Source organism: Blennius ocellaris, assembly GCF_963422515.1.
Source record: "Blennius ocellaris genome assembly, chromosome: 1".
NCBI lineage: Eukaryota > Metazoa > Chordata > Actinopteri > Blenniiformes > Blenniidae > Blennius > Blennius ocellaris.
The window spans coordinates 32439903-32466783 of record NC_137650.1 but is presented as its reverse complement, the minus strand read 5'-3'; the positions used below and the strand labels follow the sequence as shown (position 1 = coordinate 32466783).

The 26881-nt window shown below is 44.3% G+C and overlaps 2 protein-coding genes across 2 annotated transcripts; both read right to left on the bottom strand.

The window, feature by feature from the left end:
• Positions 1–2045: 2045 nt before the first annotated feature.
• Positions 2046–20055, bottom strand: LOC308142386 (CD82 antigen-like). The gene is made up of 9 exons (XM_080512757.1): positions 19988–20055; positions 10525–10636; positions 9735–9807; positions 6289–6410; positions 5756–5830; positions 5086–5184; positions 3957–4130; positions 3791–3874; positions 2046–2923 (listed from the first exon to the last, which is right to left on the bottom strand). Exons 2-9 carry the CDS (start codon positions 10585–10587, stop codon positions 2846–2848), a joined length of 768 nt encoding a protein of 255 aa, XP_080368883.1. The 5' UTR covers positions 10588–10636; positions 19988–20055; the 3' UTR covers positions 2046–2845.
• Positions 20056–21715: 1660 nt separating this feature from the next.
• On the bottom strand, positions 21716–24973 carry LOC308131421 (G2/mitotic-specific cyclin-B2-like; the record flags this gene model as incomplete). Its single annotated transcript, XM_080498149.1, has 7 exons — positions 21716–21894; positions 21977–22087; positions 22164–22304; positions 22980–23216; positions 23296–23454; positions 24533–24898; positions 24965–24973. The coding sequence occupies 7 exons, from the start codon at positions 24971–24973 to the stop codon at positions 21751–21753; spliced, it is 1167 nt and encodes a 388-aa protein (XP_080354275.1). The 3' UTR covers positions 21716–21750.
• Between the last annotated feature and the right edge of the window lie 1908 nt (positions 24974–26881).

The following is a 26881-nucleotide window of genomic DNA, read 5'->3' as shown; positions in this document are numbered from 1 at the left end:
CCCCCCCCCCCACCCAGCGACCTCCGCCCTGAACTCTACCCCCCCCCCCCCCCCCCCCACCACCACCCACCACCCACCCTGCCCCCATCTTTCCACGGGAGGGGCGGCAACTTTTGATCGGCACTGGGGCAGTAAAACGTCTCCAAACGGACGACGATCATCCATCCAACTGCTCATCAGATTTCACACTTTTAAAAGACGCAGCAACTTTAAACTGGTGACGTAGTTCTGGACTTGGAAGTCAACTAAAGTGGATGATGGAGGCGTGTGAATCCATGCGGCTGCTGTAGAGATATTGCACCGTGAACAAAATCAGTTTTGGCCCTTTCAAATCAGTACTTTTAAAAAGAAAAATCACAGCATTGCTTCAGTAGCGAGGATCATGAACATTTGGACAAATAAAAATAAGATATGGACTGAAATAAAAGAAAAGTAATTGGATTCCTGATAAAGCACTGGTCTCTCCTCTGGGGAGTGTGTGTCTATACTAAATTATATCAGTTGAACTTGTTTTTGACTTTAAAAATAAAGGGGGGCAAATTCACAAAATTGCAAAAAAAAAGTTCAGTTGATCCTCAGAGGATAGTGATTCTCTGATCATTGATGAATGTCTGAAAGAATCATTATGAAACAGTTGAGTTATTTTCTGTCACAGCATTCATCAATGGCGGTTAAGAAGAAAAAAAAGAAGCTATTTTCATTTTAAATTTTCAACTGGGGACCATGAACATCAAGACAAACTTTGATTTAACAGTTAATGGGAAATACAACTTCTAATAACTAAAAAGAAAAGGTGATATCTACTTGCTGTTATTCATAAACATGTAAAAAATAAACATTCAGCACTGGTTCATCCTCTGAGACACACCATCGTAAACACACGAGAAACACTCTTTCTTCCATCTGCAATTTCTCACACATGGGACTAATAAAGGTTTATCTCATCTTCTGAAACTTTTTCTAACGTTTTAGTTTTAATTTCCCATGAGAAATCCAATCACTAAGTGGTGGGGAAAAAAATCTGCGAATAAATTAAATGTATTCAATTGAAAGGATTAATGTTCCAGTTTTACATTAAACTACACAGATGAATAAAAATTCAAACATCTTTAGCAGCTCACGTCAGTTTTAAATTATTATTATTATTCCCATGTGGAATATTTATTGAAATAAATTATTTATTCCTGGTTTGTAAATTCTAAAGCATCGTGTTTTTCGTGTCTTCATATGAATGAATCTGGAGGAGAAAAAAAAAAGTCAAACTTACCGGGAAGCTCCGGTCAAAACGTCTCCGGTCCTGCAGCGGCTTCAGTCCGCCGGAGGAGGTGCGCTCTGCTCGGCGTGACAATCTCCGACTGCCCGCTGCCGCTCCGCGCTGCACGAGCAACGGCACCGGGGGAAAGCGACGTCACTCAGGTGCGTGACGTCATCATTTCGATCCACGGATTAAAAAAAAAATATGAAGAGGAAAAAATGTTCACTTTAAGAGAAACTGCTCGTTTACAGTGTGTGAAGATGATCAATATCCAAAAATAAATTAAAATTATTTTTAACGTTTTTTTAATCAATTGTATTAATGGATTGTAATAATGACTTTTATGAATGTATTTTAAATAATTTTATTCTTTCTTGAATCAGACGGAAAACTTCAAAATCATCAATTTTATGCAATTTAGATGTTAAAACGGATTCATGTTGAAACCACTGAGGTTTCTGCACGCAGCGCCATCACACTCTGGTGGTCAAAACTGGAACTGCAAGGTTCCTGCACGTTTTAATTTCTCCTTTGTTAAAACTTAATGTGGTTCAAGTTTTTTTCCTCGTGGAATTATTCAATATTCATTATTATTTTATTCAAATTTGCTCTTGGAAAAAAATAACCTTTGTATGTTATGTGAATCTAAAACAAAAATCACTGATGCCCTCCTACAGTATATTTGTCTTACTTTCTGTCACACGTTATAAGAGAGCTGCCAGAAGATCTTCTCCACCCAGTCCCGCTTTGATTGATTTCTGACTGAAAGCATCAGACTCCACACGTAACAAACGCTCATCATGTGTTTATTGTCAAAAAAAAAAAAAAAAAGGAAGATAGAGAGAACGTGGATCGTGAGTACACTGTTGTTCTCTCTGTGTTACCAGGTTAGTGCTTCTCATGCAGACTGTACAGAGGAGAGACGATGGCTCGGCTCAGATTTAAAACACTTCACAGGGAAACTCATTTTATATTTCCACAAACACATCCGTCGAGCTTCCTCTCTCCACGTCACTCCGGTTTATATCCAATGTGGGTAAAAAACAAAACAAAAAACAAACAAACTCACACTTCTGGGTTAAACGGTTTGTTGTTTAAAGCTGGAAAAAAAAAAAAAAAAAAAAAAAAAAAGTACCTAAAAGAAAACGGAGCGACACTCTCAGGCTCTTTAGTTAAATCATTATTTCTATTATTTTACAAAATATCGGTAATAAAACTCATTTATCGTCACGGAGAGACCAGCTGGTGGTGATCATTCAAACGACCACTAAAATTATATACAAAGTACCACAGACAAACTTAAAAACAAAGACGGCGTATAAAAAGTCCAAACGCGCCAGTTTCCACAGAAATCTCAGAGCTTTTTCCTCCGACTCGATCCTCCACGTTCGTCCTTTTATTCCAATTCATCGAAACTAAAACGGCTTTCTAAAGTGCTCAGAGGAAACTGGACCAACGGAAAGAAACCAACTAAATATAAAGAAACAAAACACAATATTTTTTACATTTGGACACTTTTTGTTTTTTTGTTTGTTTTTTCCAAATCCAGGCTGGAGGAAAGTATTTTCCCCTCGCTGTTTCTCCGGTTTCTCAGTACTTTGGTACTTTGGTGTAATCCTCCTTGTGGACGTTCCTGCACATGCAGATGGACAGGATCATCCCCAGCAGCTGTCAACACACACACACACACACACACACACACACACACACACACACACACACAAAAAACACATCAGCACCAACTTTTCACCACATGGACAGCGCCCCCCGCAGGACAACACCTGAGAATATTGTGCAGAGAAAAGGTAGGAGGACGTCGGAAACTTCATCTCCAACATGTAATTATTCTAAAAAAGTGAAAGTGTCAGTAAGACACCCACTTCGCATCTCTGAAGATAAGAGATGAAAACGGAATAAATGAGATGAAAAGGTGATAAATGACATGAAAACGTGATAAATGAGATGAAAACGTGATAAATAAGTTCATTTTGTGACGGAAAATCGTGAACATGTCTCATATGGTGACGTCTCCTCCTCTGGTGAACCCAGAACTCATCGGGTCCTCCAGTGACTCACTACACCCTCTGGTGGTCGGAGGTGGTTTTACAAATTCTGGTGAGTTCACTAGCTTTGAGTTTTAATTTCCTCAGCTGAGGTTTTGTGATATTCAAGTAATTTGTTTTAATGTTTTCACCTGGAAATCATACACATTGTACTTTTAAAAAGGTACGGAAAGACTTTCGGTTAAGCTGTGTGGCAGATTTCTGCTTTCACACGAGAAATTAAACCACTTTTAATCACGATTTAACTTTTACCATCAAAATAAAGTCATTAACCCGTTCATGCTACTTCAAAATTGCACATTCAGTCATTTTCCTTCTATATCCAAGGCTGGAACTGTTTATTTTGTCTTTCTTTTGATTATTCGTATTTAAAAAAAAATTTATTTTACGATCGACGTACACCGTAAATCACTAAAAGCTGAACTTTTCAGGAGGTCAATATCCCGTGACCAGTGCATCATGGCTGCCGTACCTCGATCAGCGCCACCGCCAGGCAGATTCCCAGCACCACCCCGATGTTGGTGAGCAGCCAGCCCTCCACGCTGGAGGCACAGCCCTGCAAACACAAAGCGGTCAGCTTCAGCGCCGATCCCCCGTCAACCGGCGGGGACGCGGAGGGGGGGGGGCGAGAGCGTTACCTCGTCGTAGACGGGCCAGTCGGGCGTCTGCGCCTCGCAGAAGCCGCTGTCGGAGAAGTTCCCGGTGAGCAGAGAGACGTTCTGGCAGGAGCAGGGGAACAGCAGCTGGGAGCTGTTCACGATCACCCCGTTCCCGTTCCAGTCGGCGCGGCCGGTCCAGCCACAGCACTCCATCTGGACACAAGGGGGGGAACCAGAACCAGTCAGAACCATCTGAACACGGGGGGGCGGCCACAACCAGTCAGAACCAATCACAACCAGTCAGAACCATCTGAACACAGGAGGGCAACCACAACCGGTCAGAACCAGTCACAACCATCTGAACACAGTCCGAGAAACAGGAAACTGGTTCTGGGGCCGACCAGAACCAATCAGAACCAGTCAGAACCATCTGAACACAAGGGGGCGACCAGAACCAGTCAAAACCAATCAGAACCGTCTGAACACAGTCCGAGAAACAGGAAACTGGCCACAGTGAAGTTTGTCTTCACCATAATTCTGATTCAGTTTTCTTTATATTATTAACTTTAATTTTGGACTGTGAAAATAAGTTTTCTGTATCTTTCATTATTTTTATTTAATTGTTATCATTCATTTCAGACATGTGACATTGAATACATTTGGTGCAATCACACACACATATCCAATATTTCTATACCACATACGTCCAAAAATATATACACCATCTGATGAAAATGTTGTTATATAAAAATATATATAATCTAAGTTTAATTAGACCTTTCTGCAATATTTAGTAGTTATATATTCTAATTATCTTTCTGCATTAAAATAGTATTATATATGTAAATATAACAGTAAGAATGTGATCTAATATCAAAGACTTGTGTGTATGTATACATATATACATACACATACACAATATTCACATATATTTGCAGTATAAAACACCCTATACTTTCTTCACCATTCTTCATACATGGATTTTTAAAAATATTTTAAGTTTCAGTCTTTTTGTAATCTTCAGATTAATTTCCACTATTTTCTGCTCACAGGAGTCACGTCACTTGAATCCATTCCGTCTCAAACTGGACAGACGTCGCAGCTTTTCTGGACATCGCGGTCCAGTTCTGGCCGTTTTTCCATTGTAATCTGAGTATCGTGTACTCACGCTCCTCTGGATGAAGTCCCAGGCCTGCTCCGTGGTGGAGTTGTTCCCAGGGTAGTTATCCAGGACTTTGGTGACGATCTTGGACATCTCCTCGTGGAGCTGAAACACACCACAGTCGCGTTTTAGAAATCACGATACGACACCAGGCGAGGACGGCAGATTACGATCCTGACACGGTTGTTCTCGGATTTGACCACCAGGGGGCGGCGGAGGTCCAAGTGAAGGTTTTTTTCCCCCCCAACCAGCAGCATTAAAACATTTTAGTTCAGCGGCCACATGCAGTCCAATCTGACCTCGAGGAGGTCGGAGCGCTAAATTAGAATAGCCTTTACATTTAAACTTCATCTTTATACAGATGATTAAAAAAAAAAAGTTTAAATTTTCATAAAAACAAACACTTACTACAGAAAATGACTAATCTCAACGTAAAGCTAATTCTAATGAAACCTCCTGGTGGTTCTGCTGCATTATGGGTATTTTTTATTAATTTTTTTTACAGCAGAGGCTAATGCTAGTTTGATAGCTTTCATGGCAACGTCACAGTATCTCAGCTCAGGTTTCAGTACTGTGTCGTTCCCACTGGCCAGAGGAAACTAGTTTGAACAGATCAATGTTTTCAAAGTGATTTAATTCGACCGATTAACGCCAAACAATCAAAAACATGTTTTACCACTTCCTTCTGGAAGTAGATGAGGAGGCCGGCGGTGATCTGGGCGATGAGGATCAGCACGAGGCAGGCGAAGTACTGAGGAGGAGGAAGAGGAGAGTGAGACTCGGAAACATCTGCAGGATCCAGATGTGGCTGTTATTCAACCTGAGGTGAAGCGTATGAGCTACACACACTATAATCTGGACGTTAGCGGGGAGGAAGATCCTCTATAATCTAGATTAAGAGGGGGAAGATTCTCTATAATCTGGATGTTAGAGGAGGAAGATGCTCTATAATCTGGACGTTAGAGGAGGAAGATGCTCTATAATCTGGACGTTAGAGGAGGAAGATGCTCTATAATCTGGATGTTAGAGGAGGAAGATGCTCTATAATCTGGACGTTAGCGGCAGGAAGATGCTATATAATCTGGATGTTAGAGAAGGAAGATGCTCTATAATCTGGACGTTAGCGGGGGAAGATGCTCTATAATCTGGACGTTAGAACAAGCGGAACCAGCAGCACCCCGGCGGTTCTGGTTGTGTCCAGAGTCTCACCAGGCCCAGCAGACAGCGGATCTCATAGATGGCTCCCACACAGCCGAGGAACCCCAGCAGCATGGAGAACGCTCCGACCCCAATCAGGATGTAGCACGCCACCTTCACCGGGGTGGAGTTATCTGAGGAGGAGGAGGAGGAGGAGGATGAAGAGGACGTTTAACCTTCACCGCTCAGCCGAGAGAAATAAAAAGCTGAAGCAATCTATCTTATTTAGACTGTACATAGTCTTAATTACTTGTTTTTATATATATATATATATATTGTTTCTTTTTATTTCTTCTTCTTCTACTTCTTATTTAATGTTTACATTGTACAGAGAGCACAGTCTAGCAAAGTTAAATTCCTTGTATGTTAAACATACGTGGCCAATAAAGTTGATTCCGGAGAAATAATGTTAATTTGCTATTAAAATAAATCAGCCTTGAAATGACTGCGGTGGATTGGAATCTATAGAAATTAACCTGAATTCTTGCCGCCGGCCGCTTCATTTGGACCGACGTTGCAACTTCGCGTCAATAAAAAAAAAAAAAAAAAAAAAAAGCTCTGCCGTGATGAGACGGTTGATTGTTCCCGCGGCGACCCGACCTCCGTGACGTCCGAGGCCCGACGTCACGGCGCGAATGCGGCGAGACGATGCAGAAGAAGTGGGCCTCGTTGTGCTCGGCCGTGACTCGGCGTCGTCGTCATCCCCCCCCCCCCCCCCCCCCCCTCCCTCCCCCGTCGTCCGATTCATCGATCGGCCGCACCGTCGTCACAACGGGGCCACTGACTCGCTGCCATTCAGCGGTCGATGCGTGGCGTCAGCCACAGACACAAAGCCCAAAGTGTCCGCCGTTGCGAGTCCAGGCCGCCGCCAGCGGGGCTCACGCCGCCACGCTCCCGACATGAGTCAGGCGCTGATGCGATGCCCGCTGGACGGCGAGGGCAGCAGAAAGAGGCCAGTGTGTGTGGGGGGGGGAGGACACCTGCTGGGACGGACAAACGTCCTCAGTGACGGCGTGTCAGAGGCCGTCTGTGCCTCACACTGACCGTCCCTTCATCCTCCGTCACACACACACACACACACACACACACACACACACACACACACGCACGCACGCGCGCACGCACGCACGCACGCACGCACGCCGGCTCGTGACCTCCCACGGCGCTTCGAAACTTTCTCGACGAGCGCCGTGAGACTCGGTCCGCAAACCCGTTTTCTCAACAGCGTCCATCCTCCGTTATCGACGTGGAACGTCGAGTCGCCATTTACGCAACATTCCAGTGAAAACTCATCGGTCGTGCCTTTTAGTTTCAGGAGAAGTTGCATGTTTATGTGGAAAATGACTTCTGTTTCCATGGAAACGGCAGAAACGCTAGTCCGTGCTGCTGTTTGTTTTTGTAATGAAACCACACACACATGGTATGAGTCATGAAAAACTGCTCCAGTTTCATCAATAGGTTAGAAAATAGGGTTTGTTTGTTTGTTTATTTAAAATATTTCTGGCGAAACAAAGATGTGCTTTTTTAATTTAATTTTTTTAAGCATTCAAACACTAAACCAAATCCTTTTTTCAAAAGAATAAATTCAGGGAAGCCATTTATGGAGATTAAAGTTTTCTTTTTTTTTTTTTTTTTTAATCACATTTTTCAAAGGCAACAAATGAAAACAAGAACTATTTCTTTATCCTAAATAAATGTATTTCCGTTTTTTTTATTTTATCGATAAATCAAAGAAATTTTTTTTAATAAACATGATTTAAAAAATCATTGTAAAATATCCTCAGCTCTGGAAGATTTTTATTGAATTCATGACCTACAAAACTGAAACGCTGCACTCGTGCGTATACCCACGTTGCGCATGCCGCAGTTGCAGCGTTTCAGAAAAATTGCATTTTCACGGCGACGGAACCATCTTTTCAAAAAAGTTCCCGTTTTCTCGTGGAAAAAAAAAACCTAATATCAAAAAAAAGCTGTCAGTTTTCACTTGATATTGTTGTATGAACCTTCCTCCAGCTCCTCTGCAGAACTTTTGTTGCTGAATTTCCCTCCTTGGAGGGAAACCCCCCCCCCCCCCCCAAAAAAAACAAGATTCCCTCCTGGAAAGTCTGATCAGTGAAGACGAACACCGACATGCAGTTTCCTGGTTCTGAGGGTTCTGAGGCGGCGAGGAGCTCCTGCAGCGACAAGCTGGCCTCGGAACAGATTCCTGAAACGGGAATTCGCTTGTCTGATTGCTGACACAGCGAAGGAACCCCAGAGGACGACGAGCCCGACAAACAGTCCGTTTCCACGGCTCCCGATCGCTCAGAGGAACGGGAGACAAACGGGTCCCTCGGGAGGGTCCGCGGTTCGATCCCAACTCATCGGACGTCTTCAGTGACAGATTTAGAAACGCGGTTAACGAGGAGTTTAACATTTGGCTTTTGAATCATCTTCAATCCAGAGATTCTGAGGAACCGAACCCCGGTCAGCTGCACGGGCAGCGTCACCTTTTCCTGACAACGTTTCCATGACAACCGAGAACGCGGCACGTTTTTGCACGACGACCGATTGTTACGGTGTCGCCGACAGGCTGCTTATTTATTCCTGCTTTACTGAGACGTTTACTGCCGCCAGACTCAAAACCAGCTCCAGTCCATGTTTTAATGTGAGGACGAGGAAGAAGAGGAAGAGGAAGAGGGAGGAAGAGGAAGAGGAAGAAGAGGAAAAAGAAGAGAAGAAAAAGGTGGAAGAGGAAGAAGAAGAAGAAGAGGAAGAGGAAGAAGAAGAAGAAGAGGAAGAAGAAAAAGAAGAAGAGGAGGAGGAAAAAGAAGATGAGGAAGAGGAGGAAGAGGAAGAAGAAGAGGAAGAAGAGGAAAAAGAAGAGAAGAAAAAGGTGGAAGAGGAAGAAGAAGAAGAAGAGGAAGAGGAAGAAGAAGAAGAAGAGGAAGAAGAAAAAGAAGAAGAGGAGGAGGAAAAAGAAGAAGAGGAAGAGGAGGAAGAGGAAGAAAAAGAAGAAAAAGAAGAAGAAAAAGAAGAGGAAGAAGAAGAAGAAGAGGAAGAAAAAGAAAAAGAAGAGGAAGAAGAAGAGGAGGAAGAAGAGGAAGAAGAAGAAGAAGAGGAAAAAGAAGAAGAAGAGGAAGAGGAGGAAGAGGAAGAGAAGGAAGAAGAGGAAGAGGAAGAAGAGGAAGGGGAAGAGAAGGAAGAAGAAGAGGAAGAGAAGGAAGAAGAAGAGGAAGATTTGACTTGTAAATCATCATATTCACACACGCTCCCAGCCTCTCTGAGGAATGCGACTCGTCTCGATGCTGTTAAGCGTTAAAACAGTTGAATGTGAAACGCAGAGCCGGCCTGTAAATTACGGCTTTATTTGTTTTGGGCTCCGTCGAGTCCAGAGGACATAAATCCAGACGTTTTGCTCTGGTCCTCGGGTTTTTTATCTTTAATCAGAAACGCGGTCTGCATGGCGGGAAACTTACTGAGGACCACGATGAAGCTCTGATTGTCCAGGAGGAGCCACAGTCCGAAGCCCATGATGACCGCCCCGAACAGCTGAAAGAGGAAAACCACACTTATTTTAGTCAATTCATTTATGGAGACGATGTCAATGTCAGGAAACACACAAGAAAACCTCACATTGATAAAGGGGCTCTTCTTGCATGTTCATCCATCCTCCCACAGTCTAAAGCCCTTTTTTTTTTTAAACGACGTTTCAAATCAACGGACTCTTGATACGAACAAAAACAGACGCAATCGGCAAACCTCCGACAGGAAAATTGAGGTTTTTTTCCTATCCTCTATATGAGCAGAATGAAAGAATGGTGTGAGAACCCGCCTATATTTTAGGGTTCATTCTTTATATGGTGTATATATTTTAAAATTTTAAAATTGTTATTTTTAATATTATTGTTGCATGCCTTTTTGCACCGTGGGTCCGAGAGGACTGAAATTTCACCTGTGCTGTATGTCATGCATATTAGCACACTTGACAATAAAGCTGACTTTGACTTCATTCTATATATGAATTACTCTTGCCTGCAGCATGTATGAAGGAATAAATAGTCCAAACTTGTTTACTCGACAATAATATCAAGTGAAAACCTTCATCACGTCTTCAGTTTGGAAAAACGCTCGGACCGTTTCCGTGTCGTCGGCATGGAAACGACAACCTCGGTGACCTGCGGTGATTCAGAGGCGGCTCATTCTGCGTTCCCCCCCCCTGGATTAACGCATCATGAAAGGAACCACAACAGAAGGTCGGATACTCACAAAGAAGATGAGGTTGAAGAGGAACAAGAAGTACTTGCTCGCGGTCAAGCAGCCTTTTCCCATGATGCCTTCTTTGTTGTTGTTGTTGTTGTTGTTGTTTTTTCTTCTTCACCTGCGAACACGACACAAACACAGAGTCAGAGCTGGAGGCGGCATGATGGCGGGAAGCCTCCAGATTAATGGGAGACAACGGGTGATCAGACTCCAGTGAACGAGGGGCGACAGATGCTGTGAGACCTCCAGACCTCCGGAGATAAGCTTGACCCGATTGTGGGGGGGGGGCAGGGGGGGTCAAATCTGAAGGATTACACCCACAACACCAGTACAACCTCAATCTGGGAGGAGGAGGAGGAGGAGGAGGTTATGTCGATTGTGTGAAGCCATGACGGCAAATATCTAAAACTACTGAGGTTCTAAAGAAGAAAGGATGAAGTGGAGGAAATAAGGAAGAAGAAAAAGTAGGACTGTCGACAAAGTAAAATCATTTCTGCTTCAACGTAATTTGCGTTAAATGTTTTGATATATATATATATATATTTCCTTTTGATATGTTTTCATGCCCTGTGGTTATTTTAACCGTTTCAAGCGGAGATTGCGACACACCCGTAAATGTTTATATAACACCCGAATCGTGTGTCCGATAAAAGAAACCAGAGGTCAGAGGTCGCCTGCCGTTTGCTCTCAGGGTGTTTTAACCTCGTTTCCGCAGAACGAGAACGTCGACGCGTTGTTTTCAGAGGCCTCGCTTCAGATTTGACGTTTTAAAATCGACTGGTGAACTGAAAGCAGTAGAGGAAAATCCCAGCGGCCCTGAACGCCTCGCGGCGATAAATCGACGAGTGAAAAGACGGAGGCCGACCCACTTCACGCTCACTGTATCTGGGTTACTGTAACAGTGTGTGTGTGTGTGTGTGTGTGTGTGTGTGTGTGTGTGTGTGTGTGTGGGCACAGATGGAAGTGTGCCGAGGCAAACAGAAACGGTCTGCGATGCTGTGCAGGAAGCTTCACATGAAGAGCCAGGTGCCAAATTCCGCCCCAAACACGAAAGGTCAAAAGGTCAGCGTTTCATCTTGACTTCATGTCACTCAAGGCCGAAATCTGGGAGGAATTATGGACTCGGGCCTGGAATTTGACCACGTTTCAAGTGAAAACGCAGAATTTTTGTGTTGTTTTTTGTGGTTTCAGAAAAGTTCCGCGTTTCCACAATGTTATGAAAACAAAGCAGTTTGCACTTTCCCCTTTCCATGGAGACGGGGTGTTTTTAAAAAAAAAAGTTATTTGCGTACGTTCATAAATACGAAGAGGACTCTTGGTTTTGGTTTTCGATAACAGTCTCCTGGTAAGAATCCCAGTTTAAATTCAACACCGACTTTCTTTATCTTCACCGCCTCCGAATTGCCACCGTCATATTTATGGCAGCCACCAGGGGGCGACATGAACCAAATTGTGTGGATACCGTAGGCGTGACCTTCAGTCGCATAGTTACAACATTTAATAAATATCAAAACTCGGATCGATTCATTTAAGAGGCACCGTGTTCTGGGCCTCTTTTTAAGAGATCTGTTGACGTAAAAAAAAACAACAAACAAACAGAAAAAGAAGCCAAGCGAGAATTTAAAGACATGATGGAGGCTTCCTGCAGCTCCAAACTCAAAACTGAAGGTCGTAAACTTGACGAGGCTTCAAGGTTCCATTAAAGGAAAAAAAACAAAACAAAAACAAAAAAGAAAATCCGGCCGTGAAACAAAGACTGCAGTTAAATTTAGAAGTGCCACGAAGCTGCTGTGAGCTGCAGCTGGATTAGAAACAGAAACGGAAAGAGTCTGCAGCGAGGACACACACCAGGTTTCAATTAACACACACACACACACACATTTAAAATTACAGTTGTTTGCTGCCAGAGTTAAACCGCTCGTCAGTCAGACTGATTGTAACGTGTCAGTCGGTTAAAGTGACTTTTCACCGTAGTTGTAGTGACTCGGTGTCGAGTTGAACCATGTGCAGACAATTACAGCAGAATGAATCGACGCGAGACGTTCAAAGACAAACAGAAACTCCAGCGGCGCCGTGGGGGTGGGGGGGGGGGGCTTTAAACCGTTTCCACATTAGCAGGACTCGTATAAAGTACAGTTTACGAGGAATTCACGATTAAACCCCCGGCGAGCTGCAGAGGGAGGGAAGATTCTGATTCTTTTTTTTTCACCTGAAAACACAGATCGCTTCTCATTCACAGAAAATTTGTAATTTTTTTTTTCAAAAAAAACAGCAGAAAGCAGAGAAACTTGGTTTTCATTATAGGAGACCTCCGGAACTTATTGTTGAAAAAAAGTGCAGAATCTCTCACTTATTGTACTTTTTTTTTTTTAAATAAAGTTTTAGCATTTTTAAAAGACAAGCTAACAAGCATGTGACCGTTATTAGCGGTTAGCATCGGTGAGTTTGCCAAGCAGCCCATACGAGTCACGGTTCTGCTCGCCACCGTGCGTTAGAACTTTTAAAAAGGTTCTCACATGTCGTACGGAACACGAGTCGGAGAGAAACTGAAGTCTCGGGTGACCTTCAGTTTGAAGAGGCGCGTTGGTTACTGTTCTACTAAGCTCCTGTTTACTGGAGGAGGAGCTTCGCCAGAGTTGAAAAGCCTTTTTCCTTTCTCTGCAGCCACACAAACTTTGAACAAAACCCTCTGGTTCACACACCGACTGGTAAGAAGATAATATTGCAAAGATTAAAAACTCCTCCAGATGTTCCGCTTTGATTTTGTGCAGAAGAGTCACCAGCCTTAAAAATAAAGTTCGATTGATTTTCCAGCGGGATGATAGGAAACGTAGGCCTTCATACTTAAACAAGTGTGGCGTCATGTTTTCCATATTCTTTTTTTTTTTTTTTTTTAATGCTTCCAGCAATATATTCCAAAACAATGCTCAAAATCTGCTTATTTCAGGAGGAAAGCAGGAGAGCGATAAGAAGGTCTGGAGACATTTTGGTTCCATTAAAAAAAGAAAACAAAAAAAGCCACAAGAGGAAATTTCAGCTGCTTCTTTTACTCTGACACCAACACACCGAATCAATCCCCCCCCCCAAAAAAGAATTAAAGGCACATTTCTGGAGCGCCGCTCAGACTTCTGACTTCAATATTCAACTTTCTCACAATGAAACACACCGTCTGGGTGTTAAAACAGCTTCAGGTAATAAACAGCCTGCTGAAACAGTCTTGGGTACGAACAGGTCAGAAATGAAGCGGATTCACTGCACTGCACTGTAAAAAATACATGTGAAATAGGGAATGTCCAGGGGAATAACCTGACCTGCTATAGTGAAAGAATCTGGATCATATAAATTGAAAATACTGGGAAAATAGTGCTGAATTATCCTCCCGCCATCACGAAGGTGCAAGTGATCTGCCTCGCCAACAGGGGAGCGCTGAATTGACTCGGTTCTGTAAGAAAATAGTCGCCTTGCTAAATAGTTTTTTTGCTCCACATCAAGACCCTCGTTTTAACGCCACAACGTTTCACGTGAAAACGCATCGTTTTTCTATTTTTTCCCCTCTCGGAAAAGGTTTTCGTTTACACAGCAATGTTTTAAAAGCGACGTACGTTTCCATGGAAACGGCAGAAACACTGATGTAGCAGCGTTTAAGAAAGGTTTAAGAAAGGCCTTTTCAATGGAGATGGAGCATTTTCAAGAAGTTGCACCTTGGCAACGGTTTCCAAAATGTTGCATTTTCAGTGGCTGCCAGAAAGCGTGGTCCAATCGCTGTTAAAAAATAAATAAAATTTTAAAAATCATAATCGGGGCCTCAAAGGGTCTGGATGTGAAACCAACCCGCCTGGAGAATCAATCTGTTCATGTGAGCAACTTTAAAATAATATTTGAACCAATATTATTAAAAAACATGCGTCATGTGAGCAGCTGACTTCTCCCTTTCGAAACCACAAAAGAACATAAAAAAAAAAAAAATGTTTATACTTTCTCCATGTCGTAATTTCTAAAATGTCGGCAAAAAAACGTCAAGTGAAATGTGGCGTCTCTCATTTGATTCAGTCGGAATGAGAGAAGTGGTCCGGCGGGACGAGTCGTCGCGGCGACCGGAGCGACATTCGCGTCGCTTCTGTGTGAAGGACCGTCGTCAGAACACAACACTTTGTGTTCACAGCGTCTGTCTCCAATGTCCGCAAAGACAATCGGCCCCCTTGTTCTCCTCGTCCCAGAAACCACTCCTGATATATTCACAGCCTGAAGTTAAAATCTCAAATCAGAGGGAATTCCCCCCTCCCCCCCACCACCTTCCCCCTCCAAAAAACCAAAAAAAACCAAAACAAAGACGTGGTTTGTTTTAAACTTGGGATCCGCCCACACGTCCCAAAAAAAGACACAGATGCTCGCTTTTAATTTAATTTTACACAAAGTCATCTGAATGTGACACTGGAAAGACGAGAATTCCAGGAAAGAAGGCAGAAAAAGTGATTTTTTAATCGACAAACTGGCTCTCGGTTGCTTCGAGGTGAAGATGGGAGTCCACCTCTGTCGTTATTTCTGTGTTTTTTTAAGAAATAAAAGTCTAAACAAGTGATAATATTTAGTAATAGTTATGCTACTTAATAGCCTCCTCTTGATAGAGATTAGAAGTACTCGACAGACTACGATTATTTTTGACAATAACTCCACGGCGACGGAGACCAAGCGTTTCTGGGAAGCTGCGTTTTTCGCCCGTTTCCGTGACAACAGGGTTGGGAGCGTTTTGAACAACTTCCACCTTGACGGCCGTTTTGAAAAGGTCGCATTTTCAGTGTAATCGTGTCCTCCTCCTCCTCCTCCTCCTCCTCCTCCTCCTCCTCCTCCTCCTCCTCCTCCTCCTCCTCCCCCCCCCCCCCCCCACCAACAGACAAAAGAGTGAAACTGGAACTCGTTGCTTCAGTTCAGACACTCGACACTCAGAACGAGTCGAGTTCAAACAACCACCAGCGCTCAGATTACAGCTGCAACACCAACCGCTGGATCTTCATCGTCACCTTCGTCACAATTCGCCGTCAATTCAAGGTCTTAAAGAAGCAGTCAGTGTGTGAACAAGTTTGTATTGTTTACCTGTGAGCCGACAGTTTCTCTTACTGTGGTTCCAACCTGAGCCAGAACCTCCTGACCCAGAACCTCCCGAACCAGAACCTCAAACTGACCCACGATTTGTGAGCTTGTCTTAAGTCTTGTTATGGACCTAGATTTGGCCTTTTTGTCCTAAATTGTGTTGGACCCGGTTCTGGTTTTGTTTTGGACATTTTCCAGGACATGGTTTTGGACCTGGGTTTGGTTCTTGGATTTGGTCTTGTTTTAGACCCTGGTTTGGTCTTGTTTGGACCCTGGTTTGGTCTTGTTTTGGACCCGGGTTTGGTCTTGTTTAAGACCTTGGTTTGGTCTCGTTTAAGACCTGGGTTTGGTCTCGTTTTGGACCCGGGTTTGGTCTCGTTTTGGACCCGGGTTTGGTCTCGTTTTGGACCCGGGTTTGGTCTCGTTTTGGACCCGGTTTTGGTCTCGTTTTGGACCCGGTTTTGGTCTCGTTTTGGACCCGGTTTTAGTCTTGTTTTGGACCAGGTTTTAGTCTTGTTTTGGACCCGGTTTTAGTCTTGTTTTGGACCCGGGTTTGGTCTTGTTTTAGACCCGGGTTTGGTATTGTTTTGGACCCGGGTTTGGTCTTGTTTTAGACCCGGTTTTAGTCTTGTTTTAGACCTGGGATTGATCTTGTTTTGGTTCTTAGGTTTGGTCTTGTTTTGGACCCTGGTTTGGTCTCATTTTAGGCCTTGGTTTGGTCTTGTTTTGAACCTGGTTTTGGTCTTCCTCGGGACCTGGTACAGGACCTGGTTCAAGAGAAAGTGGTCCTGGACTAGCCTGGTCTTGCCTGGAGCCAAATCCTTTGAGTGTGATGAGATAAAAACCGGTTCCTCCGCTCTGATTCATGTTTCCACCCGGAGCTCCGGAGGTTCCCGCGGCTTGTTTAGACCCAGACGCTCACGTTTTCCAACCTGAAGCATGTAAACAGGAATGTGGCTCGTGTTTTTATCAGGCCGGTGACGCCTGAACGAAACGCCGCAGCTTTTTAAATGTCCCACAAGTCCAAACCCAGAAAACAACAACAGGCAGAGACACAAGCAGGTTTGGATTCGTCCTGGGAAGTCATGCAAATATAAAGAAACTGGTTTCACACCTCGTTGTGTCATTCTCCAGCCAAAGCCAGAATTGAGAGTTTAGATTCAGATTCTTTTAGAATGTTAAACACTCTTCTGGGTCTTGGACGTCTTTTAAATCTGAACTGGTTCTTTCGGACTCGTTTATCACTTTTTACAAATCAGATTTCAGCCTCGATTGTGACGCAGTTTGGTTTTTACTGAACATTTAGAGGGAACCGATTAAATCTGGGTTTAGACCATTTAAAATCTGCTTCAGGTCTCAAAACTTGGTTCAAACTTGACTGCTGATATTATGGACTGACTTTGGTTTGAATCCGGATTCAGACCAGTTTCAGTTTAAACTTGGTTTTAAATTTGTTCAGATCTTATACCGAGTTAGTTTCTGGAGTTGTTCTTAACATATCTTTGTTTTTTCATGTGTAGCTCTGATCTTGTTTCTCCGACGCGGAAACAAAACAAAAAACAAAACAAGTTTAGAATAATTTCTGAATCCATTTTTTTTTTTAAAAGGCTAAAGGTCCCATTTCCACAACTTTTCAAATGATATTTTTTTGGGGCATTTTTGTTTCACAAAAGTTTCACGTTTGGAAACGTTTTGAAAAACGCAGAAACACTGCAGTGAGCAGGTTCGGCCACTAGAGGACACTGTTTGTTTTCGTAATGAAACCACACAAACACACTATAAACATTAACAATGGGAGAACACAGACATTCGAGAGGACAGACGACCAAGTTGGATTGTTATATTACGGAGACTGTCAAAATAAAAGTATCAAGTCCCAAGGACAATGTTGACTAAGCCTTTTTCAAAAAAGTTGCATGTTCAGTGGCTCCGAGCGCCGTCGTCGTGTAAACGGACCCAAAACGCAAACAAAGTTTTCTATTTTCACATTTCAAACGGCGCCTTCGACTTGTTCTGGTCTCGTTTTAGACTTGATTTTATTAGTTTGACTTGTTCTCAGCTCGTTTTTTTTTTTTTTTTTAAACTCAAGTCTTATTTAAAGTTACTCTACCAATGATCCGTTTCACAATGATTCTCGTGACTTGAACACTCTTTGAAAAAGTTTGGCATTCGCTTCGGGTTGAATCGGTCAAATGTTGATTTTTTCGCCGTGACACCATCTTTGCTTTCCAAGTTTATTTTCTAGATTTTTTTCCCGGTAGAGTGACTCTAATATTAAAACGGTGGTTTGACTTTGAGCTCGACTCTTTTATAGACCTGACCCGTTACCCGTGACCCACTTCCAGTCCGGCTCTGGGTCCGATCGCCGTCTTGGGACTTTTTTTTTGTTTAATCGACCGTATTTGTTGGTGATCAGTGAACGTGTCCGGGCCACCGCTCAAACCGTTCGGGCCGCCGCTCAAACCGTTCAGGTGCTCTTTTTTGTTTTTTTTGTTTTACCCCCCCCGCAGGCTCATTCCTGTGAACCGGGCTGACAGGTTGTGGCGACACCTCTCGGCTGTAGCAACACGCCGCCGTGTTCAGGGTTCACATTCAGACAGATCGGATGGATGACGTCGTAAGGAAGCCCGCCGTTACTGTGACTCACGGCCTCACGTGTGGACACGAGGTCAATGGCCGTCGATGGCCGTCGCCGACCCCCGCCCCCCACCAGGCGGAGACGGAGGCAAACAACCGCGGCTCATAGACGTCGACGGCCTTTCACCGGAAACCAAGTTTCTGAAAACGCGGCACCTTCTTGTTGGCGGTCGGCGACGTTTCGTCTTGTCGTAAATAGCTGTTCTGCACATGCTCAGTAGACGGACAACAACAACAACCACAACAACAACAGTGACTCCCAGTCCATCGTCTCCTGGGACTTTTTTTTGTAGTTGACACAGTTTATAGCGGATTGTTCTCTGCGTGTGTGACTTCACTACCAAAAAAAATAAAACAAAACAAACAACAGTACCCACTAGTGGCCCGACATCAAAACGACTTTCGAGTCTCCGACTCGAGAGTTTCCGCCGTTTCCCTGGAGAACAACGTTGTTTTTTTCCCCCAAACGAAAACGCAAAAAAACGATAGATCCTGTGATGGAAAATGGATTTCACACTAGCCGTTGAGCAGTTTACTTCGTTAAGATCACATTCACCCATTCACACACAAACACAAACACAAACACACACACACACACTGTGTTGCTTTCAGATTATAAATAAATGAGAAGGTGGTTCCCGGTACTTGTAGAATTCTCGGGTCGACATGCAGCCATATGAAGCGACAGCAAAGACATTGAACCAGACGATTTGCGACTCGTTTTCCTTCTTGACGATGTTTCAGTTTAAGGGAAAAAGACGAAAAAAACGTGGAAACATTTACAACTTTAACTCGGGATTTAACCAGATTTCACTGTGGGGGGAGTCATTCGAAAGCGTCCTACGAATAAAATGTTCAAAATGAAAATTAAACCCGATTCTCTCCTCGTCACGTGAAGGTTGGAGCCACAATCAGTCCATTTTCATGTAAAAATAAGAATACTCTATTTTAAATAGTTGAACTTTTTGTCTGAATAAAAAAAAAATTAATCCTGAACTTAACATTTTAAATCTTCACACATTTGAGTGGATTTAGTCTCCTGGTAAAGCTGTTTTTTTGTTTTTTGTTTTGTAGATTCCAGCCTTTTAACTGTTTGCTCACTGACTTTCTTTTGGTTGAGTTCAGATTGATAATTGTAAATCGATCAGTGAAATCACTGATTGTGACGTTGATGATATTATCTGCTGCTGTTTGACCTCTTTTCGCCTGATCAGTGTTTAACATATAATCACTTCAACATACAATCAATCAATGGCACGAAGAAAACATTCTGCCGACGAAAAACAGCAAAACTACAAATTCTAGGGAGGATTTATCAGCTGAGAATGTTTTAGGATGAGCGACTTTATAACACATTTCACAGTGTAAATGCCACATTTACTTTAGAGTACTGATATTTCCTGAGATTACTTTTCAGTACTTGATGAAATAGAAAGGCGGGGGGGGGGGGGGGGGGGGGGGGACAATTAAAAACAGAGTTGCAGATAATTAACCCGGTTAAAGTCCCCAACTTGAACAACAAAGTCCAGTTTTACTTTCACTTCAACAAAGTTGAAGTGAAACTTTCTATTTTAAAGTTTAAACAAATAAATAAATAAACAGGTTTTCTCCGACTTCAACAAACACAGAGTGCACATTCCTTTCTGTGGGGAAGATTTCCAGAGGTTAAAGTAGTTTTCTGGGCTCAGGGAACCCGCGGATCCCCGCAGCGGTGCGGTGCGGTGCGGTGCGGTGCGGTACTCACGTGTGTGTGTGTGGTCGAAGAGCGGAGAGACGCGTCCTGCGTGCGGTTGCTGCTGCGGGACTCTGGACTGAACAGGAGGTGGAGGAGGAGGAGGAGTGGTCAGACCGGGACCAGGGGGAGAAGGGAGGAGCAGCAGGGGGAGGGAGGAGGAGGAGGAGGAGGAGGAGGAGGAGGAGGAGGAGGAGGAGGAGGAGGAGAGGGGAGGAGCTTCCTCCAGTTCTCCTCCGGCTCCCCCGTGTGGCCGAAACCGGAACAGCCAATCAGAGGAGAGCGATTATTCATAACACTATGATAAAAATAAATAAATATATACAACAATAATAATAAGTGATGATGGATAATAATGACGAGGAGGAGGAGAGGGGAGGAGCTCCCTCCAGCTCCCCCGTGTGGCCGAAACCAGAACAGCCAATCAGAGGAGAGCTATTATTCATAACACTATGATAAAAAAAAAAAATACAATAATAATAACAGAGATGATGGATAATAATGAGGAGGTGGAGGAGGAGCTGAAGCAGGAGATGACGTCTGGTTCAGTCTGCCGAGGACAAAGATGCGTCATCCGACCATCGTAAATGGAGGTATTCTGCGGCGTCTCCCTCCGTCCGGGTCTCACACACACACACACTACGGCTTCTTTCTGCCAACAACACGACGCCTGTGCGACTCCAACACCAGACGGGAGGAGCCACGCGGCGGCCGGAGATGCAGGCAGTAGTCATCTGACGGCAGCGGCGACGAGGAGGTTAAAGGTCAGCCCAGAGAGACACACAATCTTTTTAGACAGCAGAGAATATCAGGGGTTAAAGTTCAGACCACACACACACACAGTGTTGCAGTCAGTCGTACAATAGAAACAGAGAAAATAAAGATTTTGGATCAGATTGTTGAAATGAAGCCGCCAGTTTGCATCAACTTCCTCAATTTATATTAATTTCTATGCAAAAGTGCCCTGAAGTAACAGTTGTTTTCTGCACTATATAAAATTTAATTGATTTTTTTTTTCCCCTACTGGTGCAGCCGTATTACTACGTTATAGTACCATAACCTTTAACCTTCAGATTTTCCTAAACACGGATCTATCTTGACAAAATCTGGCTTTGAGGCGAGTTTGATGAAAACAAGTTTCCATGGCAGCAGCACCGATACCTCAGGTCTCACTGTTGGATTGTTATTTTAAAATAAAGTGAGCTTACCGTCGGAGGCTCTTGCAAGGCCAGTTTTAAGTTAGAATAGATGGTTACAAACCTTTAAAGTAACAAGAAATAAAGAGGAAAAGAAGTTTACTGAACATGTGCCACTTTTATTCAAGGGAAAATTATACAGAACAGAAAATCACTTTAAATAGAAGATAAACAAATAGAATAAATAATGAGATGACAAAAATAATTGCTGTAAAGAAAGTCAACAAATTGTCCTGTTGGATTTATGAAACTGTTCAAAAAAATAAAATAAATCAATATATTAACCCTTTCCTGGAGCGTCACAGTAAAATAAAAGTCAGCTGGTCTCGTTTCAGACGCGTCGATAAAACCCGATGGCACGTTTATATAATCAACATGTTGGCTGTAAAAACAGTGAAAGGACGACTTAACCCTTCCTTAAAGCTTTTATTTAAAAACAACAACAAAGTTCAACATCTCAGAGCTCCAACAGTGAAGAACTCGAGCCCTGAGGAACTCCACTCAACCATCAAGTATACAAAAAAAAAAAAAACTGAACCGCGATTAAAAGCAGTAAAAACAACTGAAAAAAGCTAAAACTCAAAGTGCTTTTGAAGGGGAGTCGTCTCCGTCGGGGTTTGAGGGGTGGAGCGCCGCCGCCAGCTGGTGGACGACGGAGGAGTTCAGCTGAGGGACGAGGCTGATCTTCATCACTTTGCTGCTGGAGTACTTCTTCTTCACCGTCTGGAAGGAAAAAAGGGGGGCGGGTCAGACGGCGCTGAGACCTTCCTCCTCTTTAAGCCCCGCCCCCACCTCCCCCTCTCACCTGGAACTTGGTCTTCCCTTCGTTCACCATCACCACGTTCTTGGCGATGTGCCTCATGATGGGCTTCAGGTGCTCCTCGGTGTAGGTGGAGTAGTGCTGCTGCGTGGGCGACTGCGGGGGGAGGGGGAGGGGTGAAGGTCAGAGGTCATGGCGAGGAGAGCGCGGGCCCACCGTGTGCCGGACTCACCCAGGGCGCGCCCACCAGCAGCCGCTGGGACAGGCACAGCGAGGCGGCCGCTACCTCCGAGGGCCGGCACTGCACCAGCTCGTAGTCCAGCAGGGTCAGCTCCATCAGGTACTTGGCCAGGGTGTGGCGCTCTACGTCACACTGACAGAGTCCGGTTTAGATATCAGTCGACACATTTTTAAATTAATCTGCAACGTTCAAAATCGACCACAACTTCTCCAGCCTTTACTTTAATCAAGACCCCTTTTACACTGAGAAAATGACGCCCCGTTTCCCCGGCAACAGCAGAAACTGTGAAAACGACGCAGTTCACACGTTCGGCCACAAGTTGGCGCCACTTGATTATGCAATGAAATCACACAAGCAAGCGCAGAACACACTGTAAACGTCGACAAATATAAGAGAACGCCGACATTCTAGTGGACAGACGACCAAGCTGGGCCGTCGTTACGGTGACTGTCAAAATAAAAGTACCAAGTCCCAGGAGAATATGAGCCGGGGTTCATGACACACGACTGAACATTGAAGCGAAGCCTCGGGGTGCAGAGCAATTCAATTCTATGTTCGGATTCGAGTTCAGATCAGTTTTACAAGAACAGACATGAAACCAGCAAATATTTCGACAAATTGCCCAAAAAAAAACAAACAACCTTAAATATGAATAAATTCATTAGTGCTGTAGAAAATGTCTAAATTAACATTTGTAAAATTCCACGACTCGTGCAGTGTTAAAATGATCAGAGAATTGTGTCAGTAGTTCCACGAGGGCCGACTGATCCAGGTTCGACCTTTGACCTTCGACCAGGATTGACTCACGTTGGCCACCTTGGAGGCCCGGCGCAGGAAGTGCAGCGGCAGCGGGCGGCCCAGCCGGAAGCGCAGCCCCTTCAGGATCAGCTCCTCCATGGTCAGGACCTGCGCCGTGGTGTAGGCGTTGTCCGTGATGTAGGCGAAGTCGCTGGCGACCGGCGAGTACATCTCCTCGTACTTGCAGGCCACCAGCATGGAGGCGACGCCCACCAGCTGCAGCTTCCTGCGAGACATCGGCTGCACCTGCAGCCCGAAGGAAACCCCGACAGTCAGCGGTGCTCTTGTGGTGGGGGTGGGGGGTGGGTGGGTTTGGTGTTCTTACCTGGAGGAAGCGGTCCATGATGGCCACGGTGAGGTACAGCGTCTCCTGAAGCAGCTGGAACCTGGAGTGGACCTGGACCAGCCAGTCCACCAGCAGAGCCCGCATGTGGCCGTTGATCTCGTACCCTTTCATGTAGTTGGCCCGCACCGCCTGCTCCACCTGGGGACGGCAGGCCGGTCACTAGGAGACGTCAACGACGGGGAGGCGCCGCGCATCGGAACGACACGTTTTATCATCTAAACCAGGGGTGTCAAACACACGGCCCCGGGGGGCCAGAACCGGCCCGCCAGAGGATCTAATCCGGCCGCCATGTGATTAATCCTGAATAAAAATACGATATCCAGATACAGGTGACTGAGGGTTTTTTTTTGTGAGGTTTTTTTTTTTTGCAAATATAATAATATCGGATTTCCTTTAATATGTATATTTCAGAATAGACTGGCAAATTCTTGCAGTTACAGAAGGATCAAAAGAAGGAAAGACTTTGCATTTGTCTGTATCTGCAGTTTAATATGTTATGTTAGACTTGTTGGCCCTCCAGAGGTCAGATTAAGGTGGATGTGGCCCCTCAACTGAAATCAGTTTGACACCCCTGCTGTAAATGGTGTGGCGAATGTGTGTGTGTGCGTGTTCGAAGGGAAGCTACAAAGTTGTGTAAAGGATGCAGGATCAATGAAAGGTGAGGAGGGAGTCCAGTCATTCCATTTCCCAGTTGAAGAGTCGACAACCAGACGGACGGATAGATGGACGGACAGATAGACTATTGGATGAACGAACAGACTGACTGATGGATCCACTGATGGATGGACAGACTGACAGATTCATGGCTGAATGGCTGGACGGACAGATGGATAGAGGGAGAAATAAACAGACTATTAGATTGATGGACGGACAGACAGCTGGAGGGACAAATAAACTATTGGATGGATGAAAGGGATATTAAACCCCTCAAGCCAGAAGCAACGAGCCAACGGCCAAAAAAAAAAAAAAAAACCCCAATCAGAGTTGGTCTCCATTCAGCAACACGACCAAAACAAGACGTTCACCACGAGGCAGCGGAAATGAGTCGAGGAGCTCGGATTTCACCAGTTGATGGAGAACATTGGACACCTCAAGTCACCGCCGCCGTCAACCATCCGATTAATCTTTAATACATTGCATTTCTTCGTAAAGCCTTGCATCTGAACACTGCTCTAGAAATAAATCCCCCCCCAGCAGAGACGTTAGAGGACGGTACCTCAAGCTGGTGCAGGTAGTCGTAGATGTCTTTGACGTACTGGGAGCAGAGCTGCGGCTGGTCGCCGTCCTCCTCGTCCACGTCCTGCACGGACAGCAGCGCCTCAGAGAAAGCCTGGCAGAGCTCCTCCTCCTCCTCCTCCTCTTCTTCTTCCTCCTCCTCCTCTTCCTCCGTCTCTTCCTCCTTCTCTTCCTCCTTCTCTTCCTCCTTCTCTTCCTCCTCCAACACGATGACGGGCCCCTCGGAGACCGGAGGGAGGCGAGCCGGACCTGCGGGAGCCAGAACCTGGACCGACGGCGCCGCAGCAGGAATCAGAGTCGCCGCCTTCACAACTGGTTTGGTTTTCGGTTTGTTGGGTCCAGTTTTCTAAAGGGGAAAAAAAAAATTATAATTAGATTTAATTCTTTTCCTTTCAAGTTTGTTTTCCCAGACCCCCCCCATGGTGAAGAGCTTTGTTTACAGCAGGGGTGTCAAACTGATTTCAGTTGAGGGGCCACATCAACCTGATCTGACCTCTGGAGGCCCAACAAGTCAAACAGAACATATTAAACTGCAGATACGGACAAATGCAAAGTCTTTCCTTCTTTTAATCCTTTTGTAACTGCAAGAATTTGCCAGTCTATTCTGAAATATACATATTAAAGGAAATCAGATATTATATTTGCCAAAAAAAAAACCTCAGTCAAATGCATCTGGATATCGTATTTTTATTCAGGATTAAAACAATTTGTCATCGTCTGGAAATATTTGAGTTTATGTGTTTAAAGTATCACGTCACAAAAGTTGGACTCGTTGTTTTATGGCGAAAGGTGTTGCGTTACGTGACCTCCACAGATGCATTAATGTCGGGGATCAAATTCTGACCAAGGGTGGTTTTGAATGTCATTTATGCCAATCTAGTGTTTTTAGATCAGCCTCTGTCAGTTTTCATATCTATACTTTAGAAAAAAGAAAAAAAAGAAAATCACATGGCGGCCGGATTAGAGCCTCTGGCGGGCCGCTTCTGGCCCCCAGGCCACATGTTTGACACCCCTGGTTTACAGGGTCGTTGGTCGTTTACCTTTGTGTTGACATCCGCCGTACTTAAGTTGGTAACTTCTCCCAGAACCGCCCGGGTGGGACCGACGACGGCTTTCTTCCTCTTCAGGAGATTCACACCTCCCGGGAGAGACTGGAACGGTGTGAGAGGACAAACCTTTATTAGTCCCACAAGCGAGGAATGTCATCGTCACAGCAGCACAGCAACAGAGATACCTACAATTTATACCTTTAATTCAATCACTGACGAGGGAAAAATAACAAATAAACTATACAAGAAGTAATTCCAAACTTCAGAATGAACTTTAGTAATCTGAACCTTTTGTAAAAATGTGTTTATAATCAAAATAAACCGACAAAATCTCTTATAGAACCTTTCCATCATTACAATACTCTATTGCTTAATTTCTTTATATTTTAATAGCATGCATGTTTTAACTTTCTAATGCTTCTGTCAATTTGCTTCACTGTCAAGTTACTTTTTCTGCAAATCTATTCTGGACATTAACTGGTAGTTTGTTATGGGATATACACACAATTTGCAGAATACTATAATCAATGTTGTGACAGTTTTAATTTCATAACGAGTTTGTTGAATCTTTATTCTTAAGGCTCTTTCCTGCCAAAATGAAAATTGATTGGATATTTGTTTACAAAATGCATTTCCCCAAACGTCACAGTATGTCAAGGAGAGGATTGCATAACGTATACAATGCTTTCGTTAAACAAGTCCTGCAGTTGTTGGCATTTACACTTTTGCATAAAGTATGAATGGGCAAAAACGTGAGCGCGTGAGCGTTGGGCTGCTGCGACAGGTGAACCCAAGGGCGGCGCCATCTTGGAAAAACAACAACAAAACAAAATAATAGAGGGAGACCGAGTGAGACAGAGAATGAGAGGGTGCGACAGAGGACTGAGTGAGAGAGTGAGCCTGAGCACGAGGGAGAGTGAGAGATAAAAAGAGTGAGGCAGAGCACGTGAGACAAAGAGCGCGAGGTGAGCTAACCGTGTTGAGCCACCGGCGCTAACAGGTGAAGCCAAGCCGGGAAACATTGTCCAAAAGTCTGTCAACTCACCGCGGCACCGAGTCCCAGGATAGACATTCTGCCTGCAGCTGCACCGAGGACTGAATAACAGGAACGTCCTGAACCGGGGCCGTTTTTTAAAGCTTTTTCTTATCCGTCAAAACAGCGAAATCCCCAAACAAGCGAAGACACACAAGAGACAACAGCGGCATTCAAATAGAGCTCCGCTCACCCTGATTGGCTGCAGCTGGACCAACGTGCGCTCCTTATTGGTTGCAGTGATTGT